Source organism: Schistocerca serialis, chromosome 2, assembly GCF_023864345.2.
Source record: "Schistocerca serialis cubense isolate TAMUIC-IGC-003099 chromosome 2, iqSchSeri2.2, whole genome shotgun sequence".
NCBI classification, from domain to species: domain Eukaryota; kingdom Metazoa; phylum Arthropoda; class Insecta; order Orthoptera; family Acrididae; genus Schistocerca; species Schistocerca serialis.
The window spans coordinates 873,767,910-873,786,223 of record NC_064639.1 but is presented as its reverse complement, the minus strand read 5'-3'; the positions used below and the strand labels follow the sequence as shown (position 1 = coordinate 873,786,223).

Sequence of the window (18,314 nt, the reverse complement as noted above, 5' to 3'; positions counted from 1 at the left end):
GGCTATCGAGCAGGGGGGCTGTAGCGCGGCTGCGCCGTATCGAGCGGCGCCCGCCCCCCGCCCCCTGCCCCCCACCCGCTCCGACGCTCGGCGTCGCGACGCTCAGTGTGGGCCCAGCGGGCAGCGGAGTGGCAGCAGGCAGGCAGGCAGCGCAGCTGGCGCAGCGGACGCCGCGACAGCAGCCAGCAGACAGCGACAGCAGCAGACACCAGCCGCCCCCGCGCCATGCCGCCCCGCGGGCCCGCCCCCGCCGCCCCCGGCCTCTCGTCCTCCGCCTTCATGAAGCCGTTCGTGGTGCTGGCGCTGCCCGGCATGTACCTCTTCTACAAGTACAGCCAGTACCGGCGGCAGCAGCAGGAGCAGAACCGCCGCAAGGTCACCGAGCGCGAGCTGCAACACCTCAACCACAAGATCGTGAGTACCACCTCCGGCGCTGACGATGTCGCGTGCCGCCGAAACGTCGCGTGCGCTGCCGCCGCTCCACAATCGAACTCGTAATCGTATTACCGTCCACGTGCGCAACATCTCCCTTAACAATGCCCACGGCGTCTGTAGTGAACCAAACAGTGGTGTCTCGGAGCAATTTTTAGAATTATACTCACTTTTCGTACAGGAAACAGCGAGATAGAGAATCCGCTCCGAACTGTGTCACTGGCGGAGCAAAAGACAGACAACTAGGAAGTTATTTCTTTGATTCCGTCTCGCGTCACACCAAATTCTCCTGACCATCGCCTAATCTGAAAACAGTCACACGGAACCCACAACTAAACCAAAGTCGAATGTTTAGATGTACAAGAATATTTAGCAGTCGCTTAAAAGTTGATAAATATCACACAGTTCAAATAATAGCACTGTGGGATGCATGATGCGATCGTTGTGGCAAACAAATGCTAATGTCACAAAAAATGCGGTCTATTTTCTCCGCTATCTCTATATTCAACTGTTACCAACATATCTGAGCTATCCTCTTGCCTGCATATATTTTTTCGGCGCTTAACCTCAAATATCTCCGGGACCGCTCGTCTGTTTCGCCACGTAAACATTGGCTGGGACAGAGTTTGCTCTGAGCACAAAGCCATGTCTCCACATTCTAATTTTCAAATTTACACACAGGGCACTGAAAGCTCAGTGTACAAAGAAAACACAACTGAAATGTTACCAAACTATTAATATTCGTTTCGTTTTACATTAGTCAGGACAATGCGTTGATAAAACTTAAAAGATATAACCCCGTCATGCGCATCTCCCACATACTAAAAAAAAAAAATATTTGAATGCCGAACACAATGGAAAAAATATGCAACGAGAATGGATGACCGTCATAAATCACAATCACTCACCCTTGGGAAGACGTGATCTGGAACAAATCAGAGGGCAGAACCCATTAAGCTGATGCTGGCGATGAGACAATAACAAATCCGTTATCAGTTCTATTTTCCTCTTGTCAATGGCTTTCTGTGGTCATCAGAAATGTACACATTTTCATTAAAAAAGTAGTTCCTTGAATTAGTCGGCAGATGAAGAAAAGCCAAGAGAATTGAACATGAAGCAGATTAATAAATGGTTCAAATGGCTCTGAGCACTATGGGACTCAACTGCTGAGGTCATTAGTCCCCTAGAACTTAGAACTAGTTAAACCTAACTAACCTAAGAACATCACAAACATCCATGCCCGAGGCAGGATTTGAACCTGCGACCGTAGCGGTCCTGCGGTTCCAGACTGCAGCGCCTTTAACCGCACGGCCACTTCGGCCGGCGCAGATTAATAGTCCCCTTAGAGTTATTACCTTTTGTAGAAAACCTTGTTTATATATTTTCTACATGTATTTTTGTCTGAACAGTTTATTTATCCTCATCACCGTGATGTTTTCCGCAATCTGTCATGAGCAGTAGAGCATGCAATTGCTTTCTACCTTCTGCATTCTTCGTCCTCTAAAAATACTCATACATTAGTAATTTACAACATAATGTATTTTGGGAACCGTTACCATATCTAGTATAATCCGTCTAGGCTGAGAGGCGATTTACCCATACATCAACTAGTTATCTTCTACAGTGACAAGTTGCGTGTTCTTTGTTGACTACACAGGAGTAAAGGCGGGGACAATAACCAAGTGTCAGAGCACTATTCTTATGTGGGTATAATAGAATTAAAATTTTGTGAATAGGATTCTCACTTAGCTTCAAAACGCAGCAGCAATCTGTTTCTACGTATATGAAAGATGTCTTTATAAATGCCTGCCTGATGCAATGATTATGTTTGAACATTACCCTAAGTTTTTCCGCTATGGAAATCTAACGAACAGCGTCTAACTACACAGTATCTTCGGTTTTTATTGTTTGGAATCGTTGTTCACTTTATGATATTGCAAAACAAAAACTGTATATTTAACATATTGTAACATCTGCATCTCTTATTCCACGTAGTTATGTTATATGACGCTGAGTTATTTTTCTTGAGAACAGCTATAGCGAGTCAGAACTAAATAAAAAATAATTAGATGTTAAATGATTGTACGGCTGTCGTTTTTCAACTTTCCTTAAGTTTATAATTTAAACGAATGACCGTTGCCAAATTAATGAAATATCAAATGTTCAAATGTGTGTGTATACCTAAGGGACCAAGCTGCTGATGTCATCGGTCCCTAGACTTACACGCTACTTAAACTGACTTATACTAAGGGCAACACACACCCATTCCCGAGTGCCTCAAACCACGCGGCTACTCCGCGCGGCATGAAATATTAGCTCGATTAATAAAACTCTCTGTTATGCCGTTTGTCTCCTTAGGAAACGGAGCGATAAAACCTTTTTTACTATGTAGAACTGAATCAACGTTCCATTTAGTACATGACATTGCAGATTTAAGTGCACATTCCCTTAAATACCGATGCATTTAATACGGCCGCCCGCCCTCAGGAGCCCAGTTCGTCAGCGCACCTGACGATGACGACATGTCTGATCGCCGAAATATTGTGGCCGTAGGACACTATGGACGGGCAGTACACCCGTGGACTGTTCGAGCAAGAAATACGCCGGGAGAAACTGAAGAATCACACCGATGCATTTGTTCACTTTCGCCAATAACATGGCAATATTTGTCTATGTGTGTACATGACGATTATTCGATTTGTATAGTGTAATATGTTTCATCGAAAGCCTCTAGCGTGTAATTAAGGATTCGATTTTTCTGGCATCACTTTGAAGCTGCATTTTATGACTTGTAAGTAGTGCATTTGGGAAAAGAGCGTTCGGAACACGCAAGAAACCCGCACTGGCGAAGCTATAACGGAGATGGCTGGAATTCGCCTTCATCCGATATGTAGTGAAGTTTCAGTTGTGTATCTCCATCGTGTGAATATATGTGGGGAGTGCTTGTAGCGTGTAGTATTCTGTTTGCGGTGTTGTGGATGGAGAGAAGGGACAGGGTTAAATCCGGTACATAGCGTACACGTCTCGAGTATCACCAAGGGGCCATTCGTCTCCACCCAGCCGACGCATCGCCATCAATGGTATCACATCTCTTCACTTCACCAGGCACTTCTGAGAGGTTTTCCAGTTGAAAATAAAATGTTCGGGTTGCAAATATCGCTTTCGAACAGGAATCGGAGAGATTATATCCATGCCGGTGGACAACTCACTTGCACATGTTGGCATCAGTGGAAACGGTGACAGGTCATTTTACGACCATACGCTCCAAGTCATGTTGGAGATATGTTTGGCACCTATTGAACTCTAGTCTTTTAGTCAGTTCTTGCTTCATGCATCTTTAAAAGCAATGGGAAGCTTTCATGCCTCAGACTTCAATTGGAAATTGTAGGATCTTGATGTACATGATTCCATGCTTCTATTTTGGCAGTGTTCAATATAGTTCCTCATCGCACGGAAACATGGTGGAAACAGTGTAATTATTTAGTAGATAATTTGTGTAGTATTGGAATGTAGGCTAGTGTAATAGGGCAAAAAGTGAGTAAATCTAAACTGGACGTAATTTTTATGTTTGTAATACCCAAACCTCCTGATGTTAGACACTCTAGCGATACACAATGTTTGGTACCGATCTGAGTGTCGGACATCTGGAGGTTTGTGCGTAAGCAGCGTTGTGACGTTGTAATATGTTGTTATTGTAATAGTCTTTATTCCTAGGACTGGTCTGATTCAACATCCACGCTAGTCTGTCCCGTGCAAGCCTCTTCACCTCTGCATAACTATCGCAATCTGAATCCATATGAACCTGCTTCCTGAAAAGTGCTGGTCTTCTACAATTTTTAACCCTCATACATCCCGCAATTAAGAAACTGTCGATTTATTGATGGTTCAAATCGCTCTAAGAATATGGGACGTAACATCAGAGGTCATCAGTCCCATAGACTTAGAACTACTTAAATCTAACTAACCTAAGGACATGACACACATCCATGACCCTAGGCAGGATTCGAACCTGAGACCGTAGCAGCAGCGTGGTTCCGGACTGAAGGGCCTAGAGCCGCTCGGCCACAGCGACAGACTGACTTCTTGATGCTTCAGAATACAACTCAACAACCAGTTTTCTCTTTTAGTCTAGCTATACTGTAAATTTCTTCCACCACGAATTGAGAGAGCATCTCTTAATGAGTTATCCGTACTTCCCAAATAACTTTCCTCATCTTCTATAACATCGCACATCAGACTTCCCGTCATTACGAAATCGTCGATTCTTGATGCCTCAGTGTACATTCCAACAACCAGTTTCCTCTTTTAGTCTAGCTATACAGTAAATTTATTTCTCCACGAGTTGACTGAGTACCTCTTAACGAGTTTTCTGATGTTCCCAGATACCTTTCTTCATCTTCTACAACGTCCCATATCAGAACCTTCTGTTCCGTTCTGCTATATACTGCTCGTACTCCTCGTTTTACTTCCACACAAGGCTACACTTCAAATATTTAAGAGAAGACTTCCAAACACTTAGATTTGTATTACTTATTTAACTTTTTCAAGCGAGCTTTATTGCTGTTCACGTCCGGTATTTTATGTTTACTTTATTTCTACCTTCGTCAGTTACATTTCTGTCGAGATAGCAAAATTCGTCTGCTGCGTCTCATTTCCTACTCTAATTCCCTCAAAACCATTTGACTTAAATTGATTACGCTCCTTTGCCATTTTTTAGTTTTATTGACGTCTGTGTATAAATTCTATTCCATTATGTAATATACTATTATTATCTGATCGATAGTCAGTCAATGAAGACTTATAGTCACACTTCAGACCTCTTTTACTATCAAGAGCTAGTCTACGAATTATTGCGCTCTTGGAATATATGCAGAAAAAATTATTGCCGATTTAACTATTGCACTGTCCCAGCTAAACCATGTGCTTACAACAAAGGGGTTACTAATTTTCCAAAACGTTGTATACGTTACGCATGTACTTATCGATCTGAAAATTTTACCAAATTAATCTACAGGTAAATAGTTGCTACAAAAATTTGGAAATTTTACCAAAAAAATTTTCAAATCAAAGTTACAAGTCAATATTTGCAATAAGAATGTCTCACTGTAGGTTTCACTACCAAAAATAAGAAAAATAACCTTTATATGAAACCACAATGATTTTACATGAAACATAGAGACAGTTCATTAACTGCCAGGATTTCGATTTTTTTACTAACTTTTATTACGTATTTCCAAGCAAAACATTAATCTTCGGGATTTAAAAACTTCAATCGTCGCTTTTGATGGAGATCATATCACCAGGCAACACCTGCACTGAAACACGTAAAAAAAAATTAAAATACTAAATTAGACAGTACACGGAATTTCATTCTTAAATATTTCCCGTAATTTTTGATAAGAGATATTAGGATACATGCTAGACAAGTCTTTTGTCAAGTCAGCTTGCAAAAGCGATTCACAGTATCAGCGCACTGAAGCTGAAACACAAATCCAAACACAATGGCGATCATGTCAATACTTCCGCCAAACAAACAAACTTAGTAACGAAACACACGCTGCCCTAATCGGCAGTGAAATGAAACGAAACAAGTTACTGCTCTCAGTAATAAACAACTACAGCAGCTAATTACTCGGCGGTTACACAATGTAGCATAGTTTCGAACAACTTATTAATACCAATCAGTTACTACTACTAGCAGCTACAAATTTTCGATTTTACTCGAAGCGCTTCAGCTAGGTACTGTTAACTATTGTTATGTCAAAATAAGTCACGAGAATGAAATAATTAATCGGGATAAATTACGTACGCTACACAAAAGCATATTTATAAATGGAAGAATTTATATAATAGGGAGACTTTTCCCCGAAGGAGTGGAGTGTTGGCATCAACAGTTCCAACAGAAGCCATTATGATTGTCGTGGTCTTTTCTGCGAGTTGCTGCGTGTCAAGGAATATTCGTGCTGTTTCTGCATCATGCGCCTACAAGAAATATCATGATTCTATGTACATTATTTGATTTTAAGAGTACCAATACGCCTACGCTACAATGCATGAAGCCTAACACTTCTCGTATTATGTTAATGATATTTAGTCCATGTCTATCTACGTGCAAGTGAATAAACGTAATTTATGAAACTTCCTGGTAGATTAAAACTGTGTGCCCGACCGAGACTCGAACTCGGGACCTTTACCTTTCGCGGGCAAGTGCTCTACCAACTGAGCTACCTAAGCACGACTCACGCCCGGTCCTCACAGCTTTACTTCTGCCAGTACCTCGTCTCCTACCTTCCAGACTTTACAGAAGCTCTCCTGCGAACCTGGAGAACTAGCACTCCTGAAAGAAAGGATATTGCGGAGACATGGCTTAGCCACAGCCTGGGGGATGTTTCCAGAATGAGATTTTCACTCTGCAGCAGAGTGTGCGCTGATATGAAACTTCCTGGCAGATTAAAACTGTGTGCCCGACCGAGACTCGAACTCGGGACCTTTGCCTTTCGCGGCCAGTGCTCTACCAACTGAGCTACCGAAGCACGACTCACGCCCGGTACTCACAGCTTTACTTCTGCCAGTACCTCGTCTCCTACCTTCCAAACTATACAGAAGCTCTCCTGCGAAGGTAGGAGACGAGGTACTGGCAGAAGTAAAGCTGTGAGTACCGAGCGTGAGTCGTGCTTCGGTAGCTCAGTTGGTAGAGCACTTGCCCGCGAAAGGCAAAGGTACCGAGTTCGAGTCTCGGTCGGGCACACAGTTTTAATCTGCCAGGAAGTTTCATATCAGCGCACACTCCGCTGCAGAGTGAAAATCTCATTCTGGAAACGAAATTTATGTTTTGTCAGAGGTATTTCACTGTGATACTGTTGTTGTGGTCTTCATCCAAACACTGATCTGACGCTCCTCAAGAAGCTATTGTATCTTTTACAACCCTCATCATAACTGAATAACTATTGCATCATACATCCACCTCAGTCTGCTTACTGTGTTCAAGCCTTGACCTCCCTCTACAATTCTTGTCCCCCTATCCCCCATACACACACATTCGTCTCCATTACGAAACTGACGGTTGCTTGATAACTTATAATGTGCCATGTCAAAATATTGCTTCTTTTATTAATTAGTGCCGTAAATTTCTTATCTCCTCGATTCGATACAATACCTCCTCATTAAGTTTCCTTTAATTTACGTCTATGGTCACAAACCTTTTGTTAACAGATTACCGGTTTCGGTCTTTAATGACCATCATCAGATCTGTTTCATAAAAACAAAGTCCTAATGCACTACTTTGTTTTTATGAAGCAGATCTGATGATGATAATTAAAGACCGAAACCGGTAATCTGTTAACAAAAAGTTTGTGAACTTAGACGTAAATTAAAGGAAACTTACTACATATACAGGTCACTGTTTTTTCGCGACAAAGTCGCAGCTTGTGAAACCTCCTCATTAGTTGTCCATCATGCCCATCTAATACTCAGAATTGTTGTATAGCACTACATTTAAATCTCTTCCTGTCTGAATTTCTACATTCCACGTTTCAGTTCCGTACAAGGCTACACTTCAGACACATACATTCAGAAATTACTTCCCATCACTTAAACTGGTATTCAATCTTCACAAATTTCTCACACTCAGAATTTTTTTTTCTTGCTACAGTCAATCTGCATTATATTCCGCTCTCATTTGGCCACCGTCACTTACTTTTCTGTCCAAACAGCAAAAAGCATTTACTAATTTTAATGTCTCGTTTCCTAACCTAATGCCCTGAGGATCGCCTAATTTAATTCCACTGCATATTCACTTCTATTAAGGTTCACCTTACAGCCATTTTTAAGATGTTAACCATTCCATCCAACTGCCCTTCGAAATCCTTTGTCGTCTCTGACACAAATATATGCCATTGACAAACCTAAATGAATTTCGTCTCCCTGAAATTTAACTTCCTTTATAAATTTCTACTTCTTTTTCCCGACTGATTGCCGCACAGGGTAGCTGCGCGGTCTATTTCGTCTTGTCACGGCTCGGGCGGCTCCACCCGTCGGAGTTTCGAGTCCTCCCTCGGGCATGGGTGTGTGTGGTGTCATTAGCTAAGTTAGATTAAGTAGTATGTATACCCAGGGACCGATGACGTCAGCAGTTTGGTCCCATAGGAACTTAACACAAATTTCCAAAATTACCAAAACTGATTTTTGACGTAGATACTGACTAACATGAAGGGTAGGCTGTAACGCTGACTCACTCACTTCTCAACAACTGCTTCCTATCCGGCAGTTACAACTGAATGCAACTTGCGTTTTATTCTCGTTGCCTTCAGAGTTTCAAAGAATGTATCTACCCCTACAAACCCTCGGTTTTCATTTGTTCAGCCTATTTTCTACGAAAAGGTGCAGTATTAGTATTGCCTCGCGTTTTCCTAAACGTCAACGCCACTCAAAGCGATAAGCGACGAAGGCAGTTCAATTCAGTCCAGTGGTAAGTTAAGGGCATCTGCTGACGAGTAAATTGCATTTATTCAGTTCTACATTGGCAGACACCACGTAAAAAAAACATTAACATAATATTAGTACCAGTTGAGGACACGCATAAAGACAAAATTTAGAGATGTTACTTTTTCCGTACGTTTATCACCGATTATTTTCACTGGTGTCCAAAATTAAAGCAAACAAATCACTATTTCCCTCTCCTGTGTCTAATTCACAATATAATCATACACACTCTCAACAGGTGTTGGTAACATCGTGTCCTGCACGGAAGATGGTATTCTGGTCAACGGACAACGACGTCAACGATGCCTTTCGGTCGCCTATGAAACGAGATAGTGTTTGCCGTGTAGTCCCACATCGCCTGTCGCTGCGTACACTGTCACAGACGGTGCGGTGTGTCACAGAGAAGGCGCTTGCTAGGCTCTCTACGATCGAGTGCCATGAGGAGAATGGAAGCAAACTGATGTGGCCCGATGGCTTAATGTGAATCGTTCTGTTGTTTTTCTGATGTGGGGACAGTTTATAGAAATCAAAACTGTATCCCGGAAACCAGGTTGGTGCCGACCACGAGTGATATCATCAGAAACAGAGGACCTTTATTTGGCTGTAAGGGCACGACAGCACCACCGCCCTGGACGGCAGCTGGCATCTGACCTCGCAGCATCCACTGACCGTGTTGTATCGAGGCAAATGGTATAAGGAAGGCTTCGGCAGAGTGGCCTTTATTGTCGGAGACATGCTGTATGCGCACCTCTGACGCGTCTTCACGGAAGGGAACGTCCAGAGTGGAGTCGTCAACAATCCACCTGGACGGTCGAAGAGTGAGCCGATGTTCTTTCCTCAGCTGAATCCCTATTTGGTCTGGACAGTGATTCGCGACGGATTCGCGTCAAGAAGGAGCGTGGAACACGATCTCGGGACCCACCCATCATGGAAAGAGACTGATATCGAGGGTGATCCCTAATAGTGTGGTCAGGGATTACGTTCACCACCTTCTCTTTATGAAATTGTTCAGTTAAACAGGCAAGGTTTAACTATTGTCAGGTATTGAATTCCATAGAGCACGTCTGGGATGCACTAGGGACACAGGTGCCACCACGTCAGCATCCACTAACCACTCTCCAAGACTTGCGAGCAGCTCTGCAGGAAGACTGGGCGTTAATGCCTCAACATGAGATTATTGACATCATTCACAGCATGCTCCGTCGTTTGTCAGGCCTTTATTGTTGCCCGAAGTGGTCACACACCATACTGAGCACATTAACCAGTTGCAGGAATGTGTCTGTAAATCCGTTAAGTTGGGAAAAAAAAACATGAACATTTTCGTCGACTCGTCGACCATTATGCATGTTGCAGTTGCTTACGTTCTGTATTCTTTACATTTTTTCTACTTCACTATCACCTGTTTCTACTGTTTTGTGTCAAAAGAAACGCAGCTTTGAAACATTTCGATTTGTTGCTTTACTCCAGTACATTTACTTGTGTTTAAATAGTTTATACTCTAAAATCACTATTCACTCACTCACCGGAAACAACCAATTTGTGACTTATCTCTTATTCCGAAACAGTTTGTTATTCCCACCCTACGCTGCTGCTGACCGGGTGTACTGTGTTAGCACTAGGAGAAGAGGGAAGATATGGGTTTAATAACTGTCGGCGACTACATCTTTAGAGACGGAGCACATACTCGAAATGTGGAAGCATAGGCCACCCAACTGGCTGCATCTTTTTTAAAGCAACCATCTCGATATTTGCCTCGCTTGATACTGGGAAAACCACCGACAAGCTAAATCTAAATGGCGGGACGGAGATTTGAACTGCCGTCCACCTGAATGCGATTTCAGTATCCTAACCACTTCGCGATGTTGTTCTAGTTTAGTTAACCACTGTAATGCAACGCACAGTCATTTAAACTATGGATCCTTAAAGGCTTCACGTATGGCTAACGCGGCACCACTGCAACCCACCACGTGGAATGGACTGCGGTATTGTATCTCTGGTATCTTGTCTTACGAAAAAAATAGCAAAAGTAAATGGGAGATTTCGTCAGAGGTCGTCCCTGACTGCTGAATTAGCTGATTACCAACAAGCGTATTTTCACGGTATCATGTCTCACTGTAAGAAGCACTTCTTATTAATATGAATTTCCGTGGTAAATCGCAATGTAAACTGATTATACTGAGCGTAACTGCACTGCTGTTTTCTCTCTCGCAATTTGGAACGATTTTTCGAGTACAAAACAGACAGGAACGTCGTTGGTTGATTCGTAGTAGCTTATATACGACTGCGAAAGCGCGTGAGTGGAATAACTCACTTCAGCCTTATTTTTTCGAAGAACTCATGGCGTGTGTTTACCAACATTATTGTAGCTTTTCTCTTCGGGAGCACCGACAGGTCTTGAGAAACGTACTGCGTCCTTTTTTCCATAATTATTATGACAGTTAATGTACCAGTATTTGGCAGCTTCTTCCTGTAACCTGAAAACGACCGCAAAGTGCAAAACTGCCCTTTAGGGGGTGACAATATGAATTTTAACATTTGATTTTAATCATTAACAAGCAGGAGAGTACGTCACAGATATCATAAAAATAATTCTTATAACGGATACGACATTTCTGGGTGTCATTCCGAGACAGTCAGCGCCATTATTCTGATATTCAGTCTTATTAATAGCTTAATTTTTGTCACACATTGCTGCGATAATCTACTCGGAAGTTATCTCCATTACATTACTCCATATCAGAGACGAACTCGGTAGAACAGTCGTTAAAGTGGCCTGCACTAAACTAATCAACAAGATACCCATGAACTTGAAACGGGGAACTAAAATAAAGTAAAACATTATTATGCTTCAACTGTTAAAATATTACATGGATTCTTTGACAAGAAATTCATTATTAGTATCGTACCGAAATACATACACAATAAAAAATCTTCCATTCTTAAGTGCTTAGACCATTAAATCGTTACTAACTGTTTGACATCCGCTATAGGATAGAGTCCTCTAGAAATCATCGTGTAATATACGGCTCTCAGTCATAAATATTCGTGTTGTTCCAAAATGTCTAATGTCACCTACTAACCTTCCATTAAGTAGTCGCTCTGGTCTTTTATTTCCTTGAAACGTAGCAAACCATTTACTTGATCCATCTTGCAACTATTCACCTGCTATGTCTACCTCCAGTCCATTGTCGTTGCTGTTATAATTATGGAATACCCTTCAGTCTGTTTCTCAATCTATTCCTTATTTTCTAAAACATTCTGATATCTGTTCGCTGAACAAGTCCAAGTTTCTCATTATTTTCGTATTACAATTCCCTGTCTCAATACCAGAAGACAAAACTGATGTTACGCATATCTGGTAAACCGTAAATTTCAGACACAATGCAAGCTTCATTTTGAAAATTATATATAGAATCACTTCATTTTTGCTATTTTCTTTGTTTCATTTGCTGACCGTCCAGTCGTTTCCTTCAACTGCCACAAGTAACTCATGAACTGATTCTATGACTTCATGGTTAATTTCTATTATTTTCTTTCCGATGTTTGCATATTCAATATTTTCTATTAATGTAATTCATTGTAAGCCCACTTGAATCTTTGCTCCCTACTGTAAATACAAAAGCTTATCAACTGGTTCTACGATTTCAAGCTTAATCTGCATGTTTTCTTTTCGATGTGCTGAATACCCAACATTTTCTTCTCATTATAACTGAATTTGAGGCTTGTTTGCGTCTTCGTTTTGTTCCCTAATTCCTTTAGTTTTGAATCTCATTTGCACTTCTGGTTACCATGGTTATCAGAACTTCATCAGCGAAATGAAGGTGGTTCAGATACCTTCCTCGAGCACGTATGCGTCCTACTTTTCCCGTTTTAGGGAGCCATCATTTTGATCCAGGAATGCTGAGAGTAGTATTGATGATCTGAAATTTCTTTACCTGACTCCACTTTCCATTATGAATTTTCACTATCATGTTGAATAACGAAACGTGTAGTATTAACACACATTTATTCTTCAGTCTACTAATATTACTACAATTAATGATTTCTAAAGTCTGTTGGTAACGATTTAGTTGAAAATGAGTCAAAAGATTTTTCTAAATAAATACATCCCAGAAAAAGAGCGATTGTTATTCAGTGTTATGTTGCATATTTCCTGGTCACTACATACGAATTTTCCATTGTGCTACATCAACAGCTAGGTCATATTTACCCTTTAAGCACATATTTTTTCCTCTGCCTGGTAAGAATTTTTGTAGTAACTTAAGCATCTTGATCATTGCAGGAAAAGTGTTGATAATTATTTCTAGCATCTTCTGAAGTGGAACAATTACAGTAGTGTTAAAGTATCCTTGAACTGCCTTCTCTTACACATAACCTATGAAAAATTATGCAGTTCCATTTCTGCTACTTTTCCTTGTATTTTTAATCATACATGTAAATATACATTAACTCATGTTCAGTTAATATTACTTAAATATCTGCATTGATACTAATGGGTAATATTATATTATAAACTAACATCTGCATCTAAGGTGGGCCACTGATCGACGATCTCCAGTAGTCAAAGCAATGGATCACAGAGGCCTATCAACCTCCAATTACTAGCATGGATTTTTACTCTCCAGTGGAACTTCCTGGCACATTAAAACTACGTGCTAGAAATGGACTAGAACAAGGGAACTTTGGCTTTCACCTTACAAACTGAGCTATCCAATAAGACACGCAGTGCACCCTTTCATGATCTGGTGCATAGTTTTAGTTTGCCAGTGAGTTTCAGACCTTTAATTACTTTGAAGGACACTCGTTAGCGGTACTATTCAACAAGCAGCGGGCCGAGCATGTGGATCCTGGAAAACCCGGGCCGCAGGCGAGGTGTAGTGGTGTGTCTGATGGCGTCGCCAGTCTGCTGTGTGCAGCATGCTGGTAGGGGCAGGGAACGGACTGCCCTGGACTACTGATGCGCTGTTACACCTGGCGGTGGGGGTGCTCCCCATCTGCTCAGCTGTTACAAAGCTGACAACAGTTCCGCTCACTGGAGACACCCTCAACTGACTGATCGTTCACAGTCCAGTTTTTGCATTGTGGAGGAAAGTATCCACCCTGTCTATAGACAATCGGAGGAAGACAATTAAAAACTGTGAATGGTGAACTCAGAAAGGTGGCACACTGCTCACCGTACTGGAATCTCATCACAAAGGCGGTGGCGTTCAAATTCCAGTCCGACCATCACGACAGATTTTCTAGAATTTTCCCACATCATTCTCCATAAAGCACCCAATGTTGTGTGTGAAGGATGCTGTGAGCACTAATATTATTACTCCCCTTTCCTGTTCCACTCTCTGATGCATCCCAAGAAGAACGACTTTCGCAAGAGGTGTTATAAGCCTGAAATTCCCCCATTCTTCACTTTTGCGAGATTAATGTGTCAGGAAGTAGAAGTTTGTCTGATTCCTTTTGGAACGTGCACTCTCTGAATTTTTAAATGTAAATTTTCGCACGATGCATAACTCGTCTCTTTATCTTCTGCCACATTAGTTTGATGAAAATGTTCATGACATTATTACCAATGAATCTGTCATGTATTGTGACACTTTTCTTTGGATTTTATGTATCTTCTCTATTAGTTCTATCTCCTCAAGACCCCATACTGACAAGAAGTTCTTGAATTAAAAAAGTCCTGATGGTATCCTATTACAAGATTGTTGATGGACCACTAGATCATGTCACACCGTTTGGAGTGCATGATGATGTAAACTCTAAAGTAGGGAATATGAATGGGAGGGTTCACTGAAGTTGCACAATGATGCAAAATCTGTAGTGGCGAATGTGAATAAAAGGGTTGTCAGAAAGTGCACTGCATCTGTGAAGGCAGTCACATTCAAGATACCAACCAGATAATTTCTATCACACCAATAAACTTCCAGTTCTGTAAAGAATTGAACTCCTTGTATAAAAGATTTCGAAACATCTGGTTATTTTACAAATGAGTTAATGTGTGAAGTATTTGATATTAAGCAAGTAAGAGAGAAAAAGTTTAGAAAAGGCTATAAACTGTGCTTAGAGTTGATTGGAAGCCGTTAAGTATTCTCATGATGAAACACTGAATATGTCTGGATAATTTGCACTCCATTTTAATCGGAAGTTAGTCGCACATGTCAATGTTTATGATGTCATATCTCCTGAACAACGGCGCAGTTATGCGGTACATTCGTTTATATACGTAGAGGCTGTCTGCAAAGTGTGTTGCGAATAGAAATAGCAATAAAGAAGTAAAACCTCATGCCTAATGTTGATGTTACACAGCGCACCATTTTAAGCATGAGCTAGTTTTTCACAAATCACAATGTTTATGACGTCGTATCTCCTGATATATGTCCCTTACAATAATATAATTTTGCAGGCGCAATCAATAGTATGCATGTGGATACTGTCTGCAAATTGTGTGTTTGCTAGAAGTCGCTAAATGCTCTGAATCTCAATTACTGAATGAATAAAGTCTGCATTTGCACGCCGTCGGTTGTCACGCGGTATGACGGGTGAGAGACACGTCTCCAGACACATTATCGCTGGTCGTCGCGGCTCAGTTCAAAGCGGGGCCTCATCACTGAAGACCTACTCTAGTCCGAGATTCCAGGCCGAAGACTCAGCGAAAGTGCAATGTCCTGTTTCTATGCCTAGCCAGTATTCTTCGCCTCGTCGAGATACATGACAGCGAGGCGACACAACACTGTTTGTTATTGCAGTAAATATTTGTTGGTTATGTCCACTCTTTGCGCTAATTTGAGTCAGATTCTTTCGTTAACAAGTTTAAACACAAACTATTACAATCAGCTTGCTGAGTTGTTAATCGGTTGACGCCAAAGATGCTCATTAACAGTTACTATGCGGCCGATTGGCGTTTCAGAATATATTGATACCTGTGACGTGCGTAGCACGCGTAATTTGAATTAATTCCTTCAAGTCACAGCGTTCATTTAATATTAATGTGGAATAAACTATTATTATTATTATTATTATTATTATTATTATTATTATTGACCAGAGACAATCCAATACGCGGTTCACGTCCCTAATACCCTGTCTGAAATCGTAGGCCACTATAATTAACTCGTTTTTTTATTAACACAGTTTCTTTGATATGATCCACTACTATAGATGGTCACACTTTAGGGCAATAATAAATGTCCAAATAGGGTCTATAATTGACAGTCATGTTGCGACGCGATATTTGAATAGTAGCTTTGGCAACAAGTGAAGTTCTGAAATTGGAGTTAATTATATCGACCTTTTATCGATTGAGATGTACGCTGGATGTTGGAGTTATCTCAGTTCTGTTTTCGTACTTTTGACAATAAATTAAACGAACAGAAATTTACTTTTAATTAGCCCAGGTTCCAATGAAATTAACTATTTCACACAGTACACATGAAATTAGAGGCGCGAATACTCAGGATTCAAACGCTTAAAACTCGCACACTAAAATCTCGAAAATAAGGACTTCCAAACAATACTTGCGCTGGGTTGTATAGCAGCTGTGAAACAACAAGGACGTTAATTAGAAACTCGTTGAAATCAGTCCCTTGCTACTTTGCACATAATACTTTGCTCCATTGGCTCTTGTTATTCTTTTACTTAATTTTCTCCACTTTAAAACGGGAATTCGTGATTTTGTATGAAATATGGGAATTGTTCATGGCCAGTTCCAATGAATTTCAGTTTCAAAAGAGAAAAAATAGGTAATGTGGGGTTACACAGTACAGCGGTACGTCGTCTATGTTCTTCACCCCGGTTTGTTGACCTTCGTGGAAAGCCTTCCTGGGCTTACATTTCAGCAAGATAATGTCAGCTCGCTCACGGCGAGAGTTTCTACTGCTTTTCTTCGCGCTTGGCAAACCCTACCTTGGTCATCAAGGATTCTTCCAATTGCAGAACAGATAATTTTAACACGTGACACTCGAGCATTCGGCTTTTTCTCACTACATGGCCCAGTACTTCCTCGAATAACATCTCTGAGCGGCATTTTGTTGCTTGACATAGGCCGATAAGAGCATATTTTAACCGGAAAGTGGACAGTTCGCGACTTATCACAGACATGACATTCATCCTTGACGGTGGTCTTTTTATCAGTTGTCGATGTTTTTTATCAATTGAGAATGGCTGAAATCTTTACCTAGCCAGGCCAATTGCTACTCTGCGGCATTTTTAACCTACGACAAAGAATTTAAATTTGCACCAGGAAACGCAACTCAAAAGTTGCGAATCTGGTTGTTTATAAGTGCCCTGAAGAAATACAGTTACAAAGGAATACTGGAAATTTTATTCAGTTTCATTTTCGCAGTTTTAAAACCTCTGTTTTAAAAAACTGTTCACCGTATGAATTGTCAAGCAGTCATCCACGCCAATTACGAAAGTTTGCAGCATTACAGGCAGGACCTTCCAACGAGCTCGGGATTTTGACTATACAGCATGACAGTTGACAGACTCTGGCACGACATCCCTCAGGAGAATATCCAGCTACTCTGTTTCACCAATGCTAAGCTTGCATAATGGCCAGATGTGCACCAACGCGTTATTGACTTGTTCAGTTTGTGAAGCTTTTGCTCTTGAATAAATCATCCTATTTTTTTCATTTTTCCGAAATTGGAATGATTTTATTTTGTCTATACATGTACAACACATCTACTAATTTCATCTCATTCGGGTAATTTCTTGGTTGTGCGACGTTTTGTGCTTTAGATGATATTTACAAAATTGAAGTTTAGCACTGACACTGTCGTCATCGAAAACCTGTGTTCTCGCATAAGTTCCCATATTATGGGAGCCATGTGTCATACGCAGCTTATCATCGCACGTTCAAAGCCGGTTATCTCGCCACGCAATGCCGTGTTCGCTACACAGCAGCCTTTAACTGACTGTTCAGGTACCGTGTCTTCACTAGCTCCACTAGCCATAAGATTTGGGCCTCGTACACAGCACATCTTCGACAGGGGCAATCCTTACCGTGACATTTGGCGACTCGTTTTATATCTTGTGTATGGATCAATGGATCACCGGAGAAGTAGGTGAGAGATTAGGTCGCTTACACATAGCCTGTTTCTTTTGCTGAACATGCGAGTGGAGTAGGACAGAAATGCCTTAGTACTTGTACGAATAAGACAGTGCTGCCAAAGCAGAGTTACTAAACACAGCCTTCCGAAATGCCTTCAGAAAAGAAGACGAAGTAAGTACTCCATAATTCGAACCAAGAGCAGCTGCCAATATCAGTAGCGTAGAATTAAATATCCTCAGAGTAGTAAAGCAACTTAACTCACTTAACAAAAGCAAGTCTTCTGGTCCAGACTGTATACCTACTAGGTTCCTTTCACAGTATGCTGATGCATTAGCTCCATACTTAACACTCA

General features: G+C 41.2%; 1 protein-coding gene across 1 annotated transcript in view; it reads left to right on the top strand.

Moving 5' to 3' along the window:
- The first annotated feature begins 212 nt into the window (after positions 1–212).
- LOC126458197 (fl(2)d-associated complex component) overlaps positions 213–18,314 on the top strand; it is a 583,107-nt gene continuing 565,005 nt past the window's right edge. The window contains exon 1 of the mRNA XM_050095086.1: positions 213–414. Coding sequence (XP_049951043.1) covers positions 226–414 — 189 coding nt within the window. The 5' untranslated portion in view covers positions 213–225. The remainder of the gene's footprint in view (positions 415–18,314) is intronic.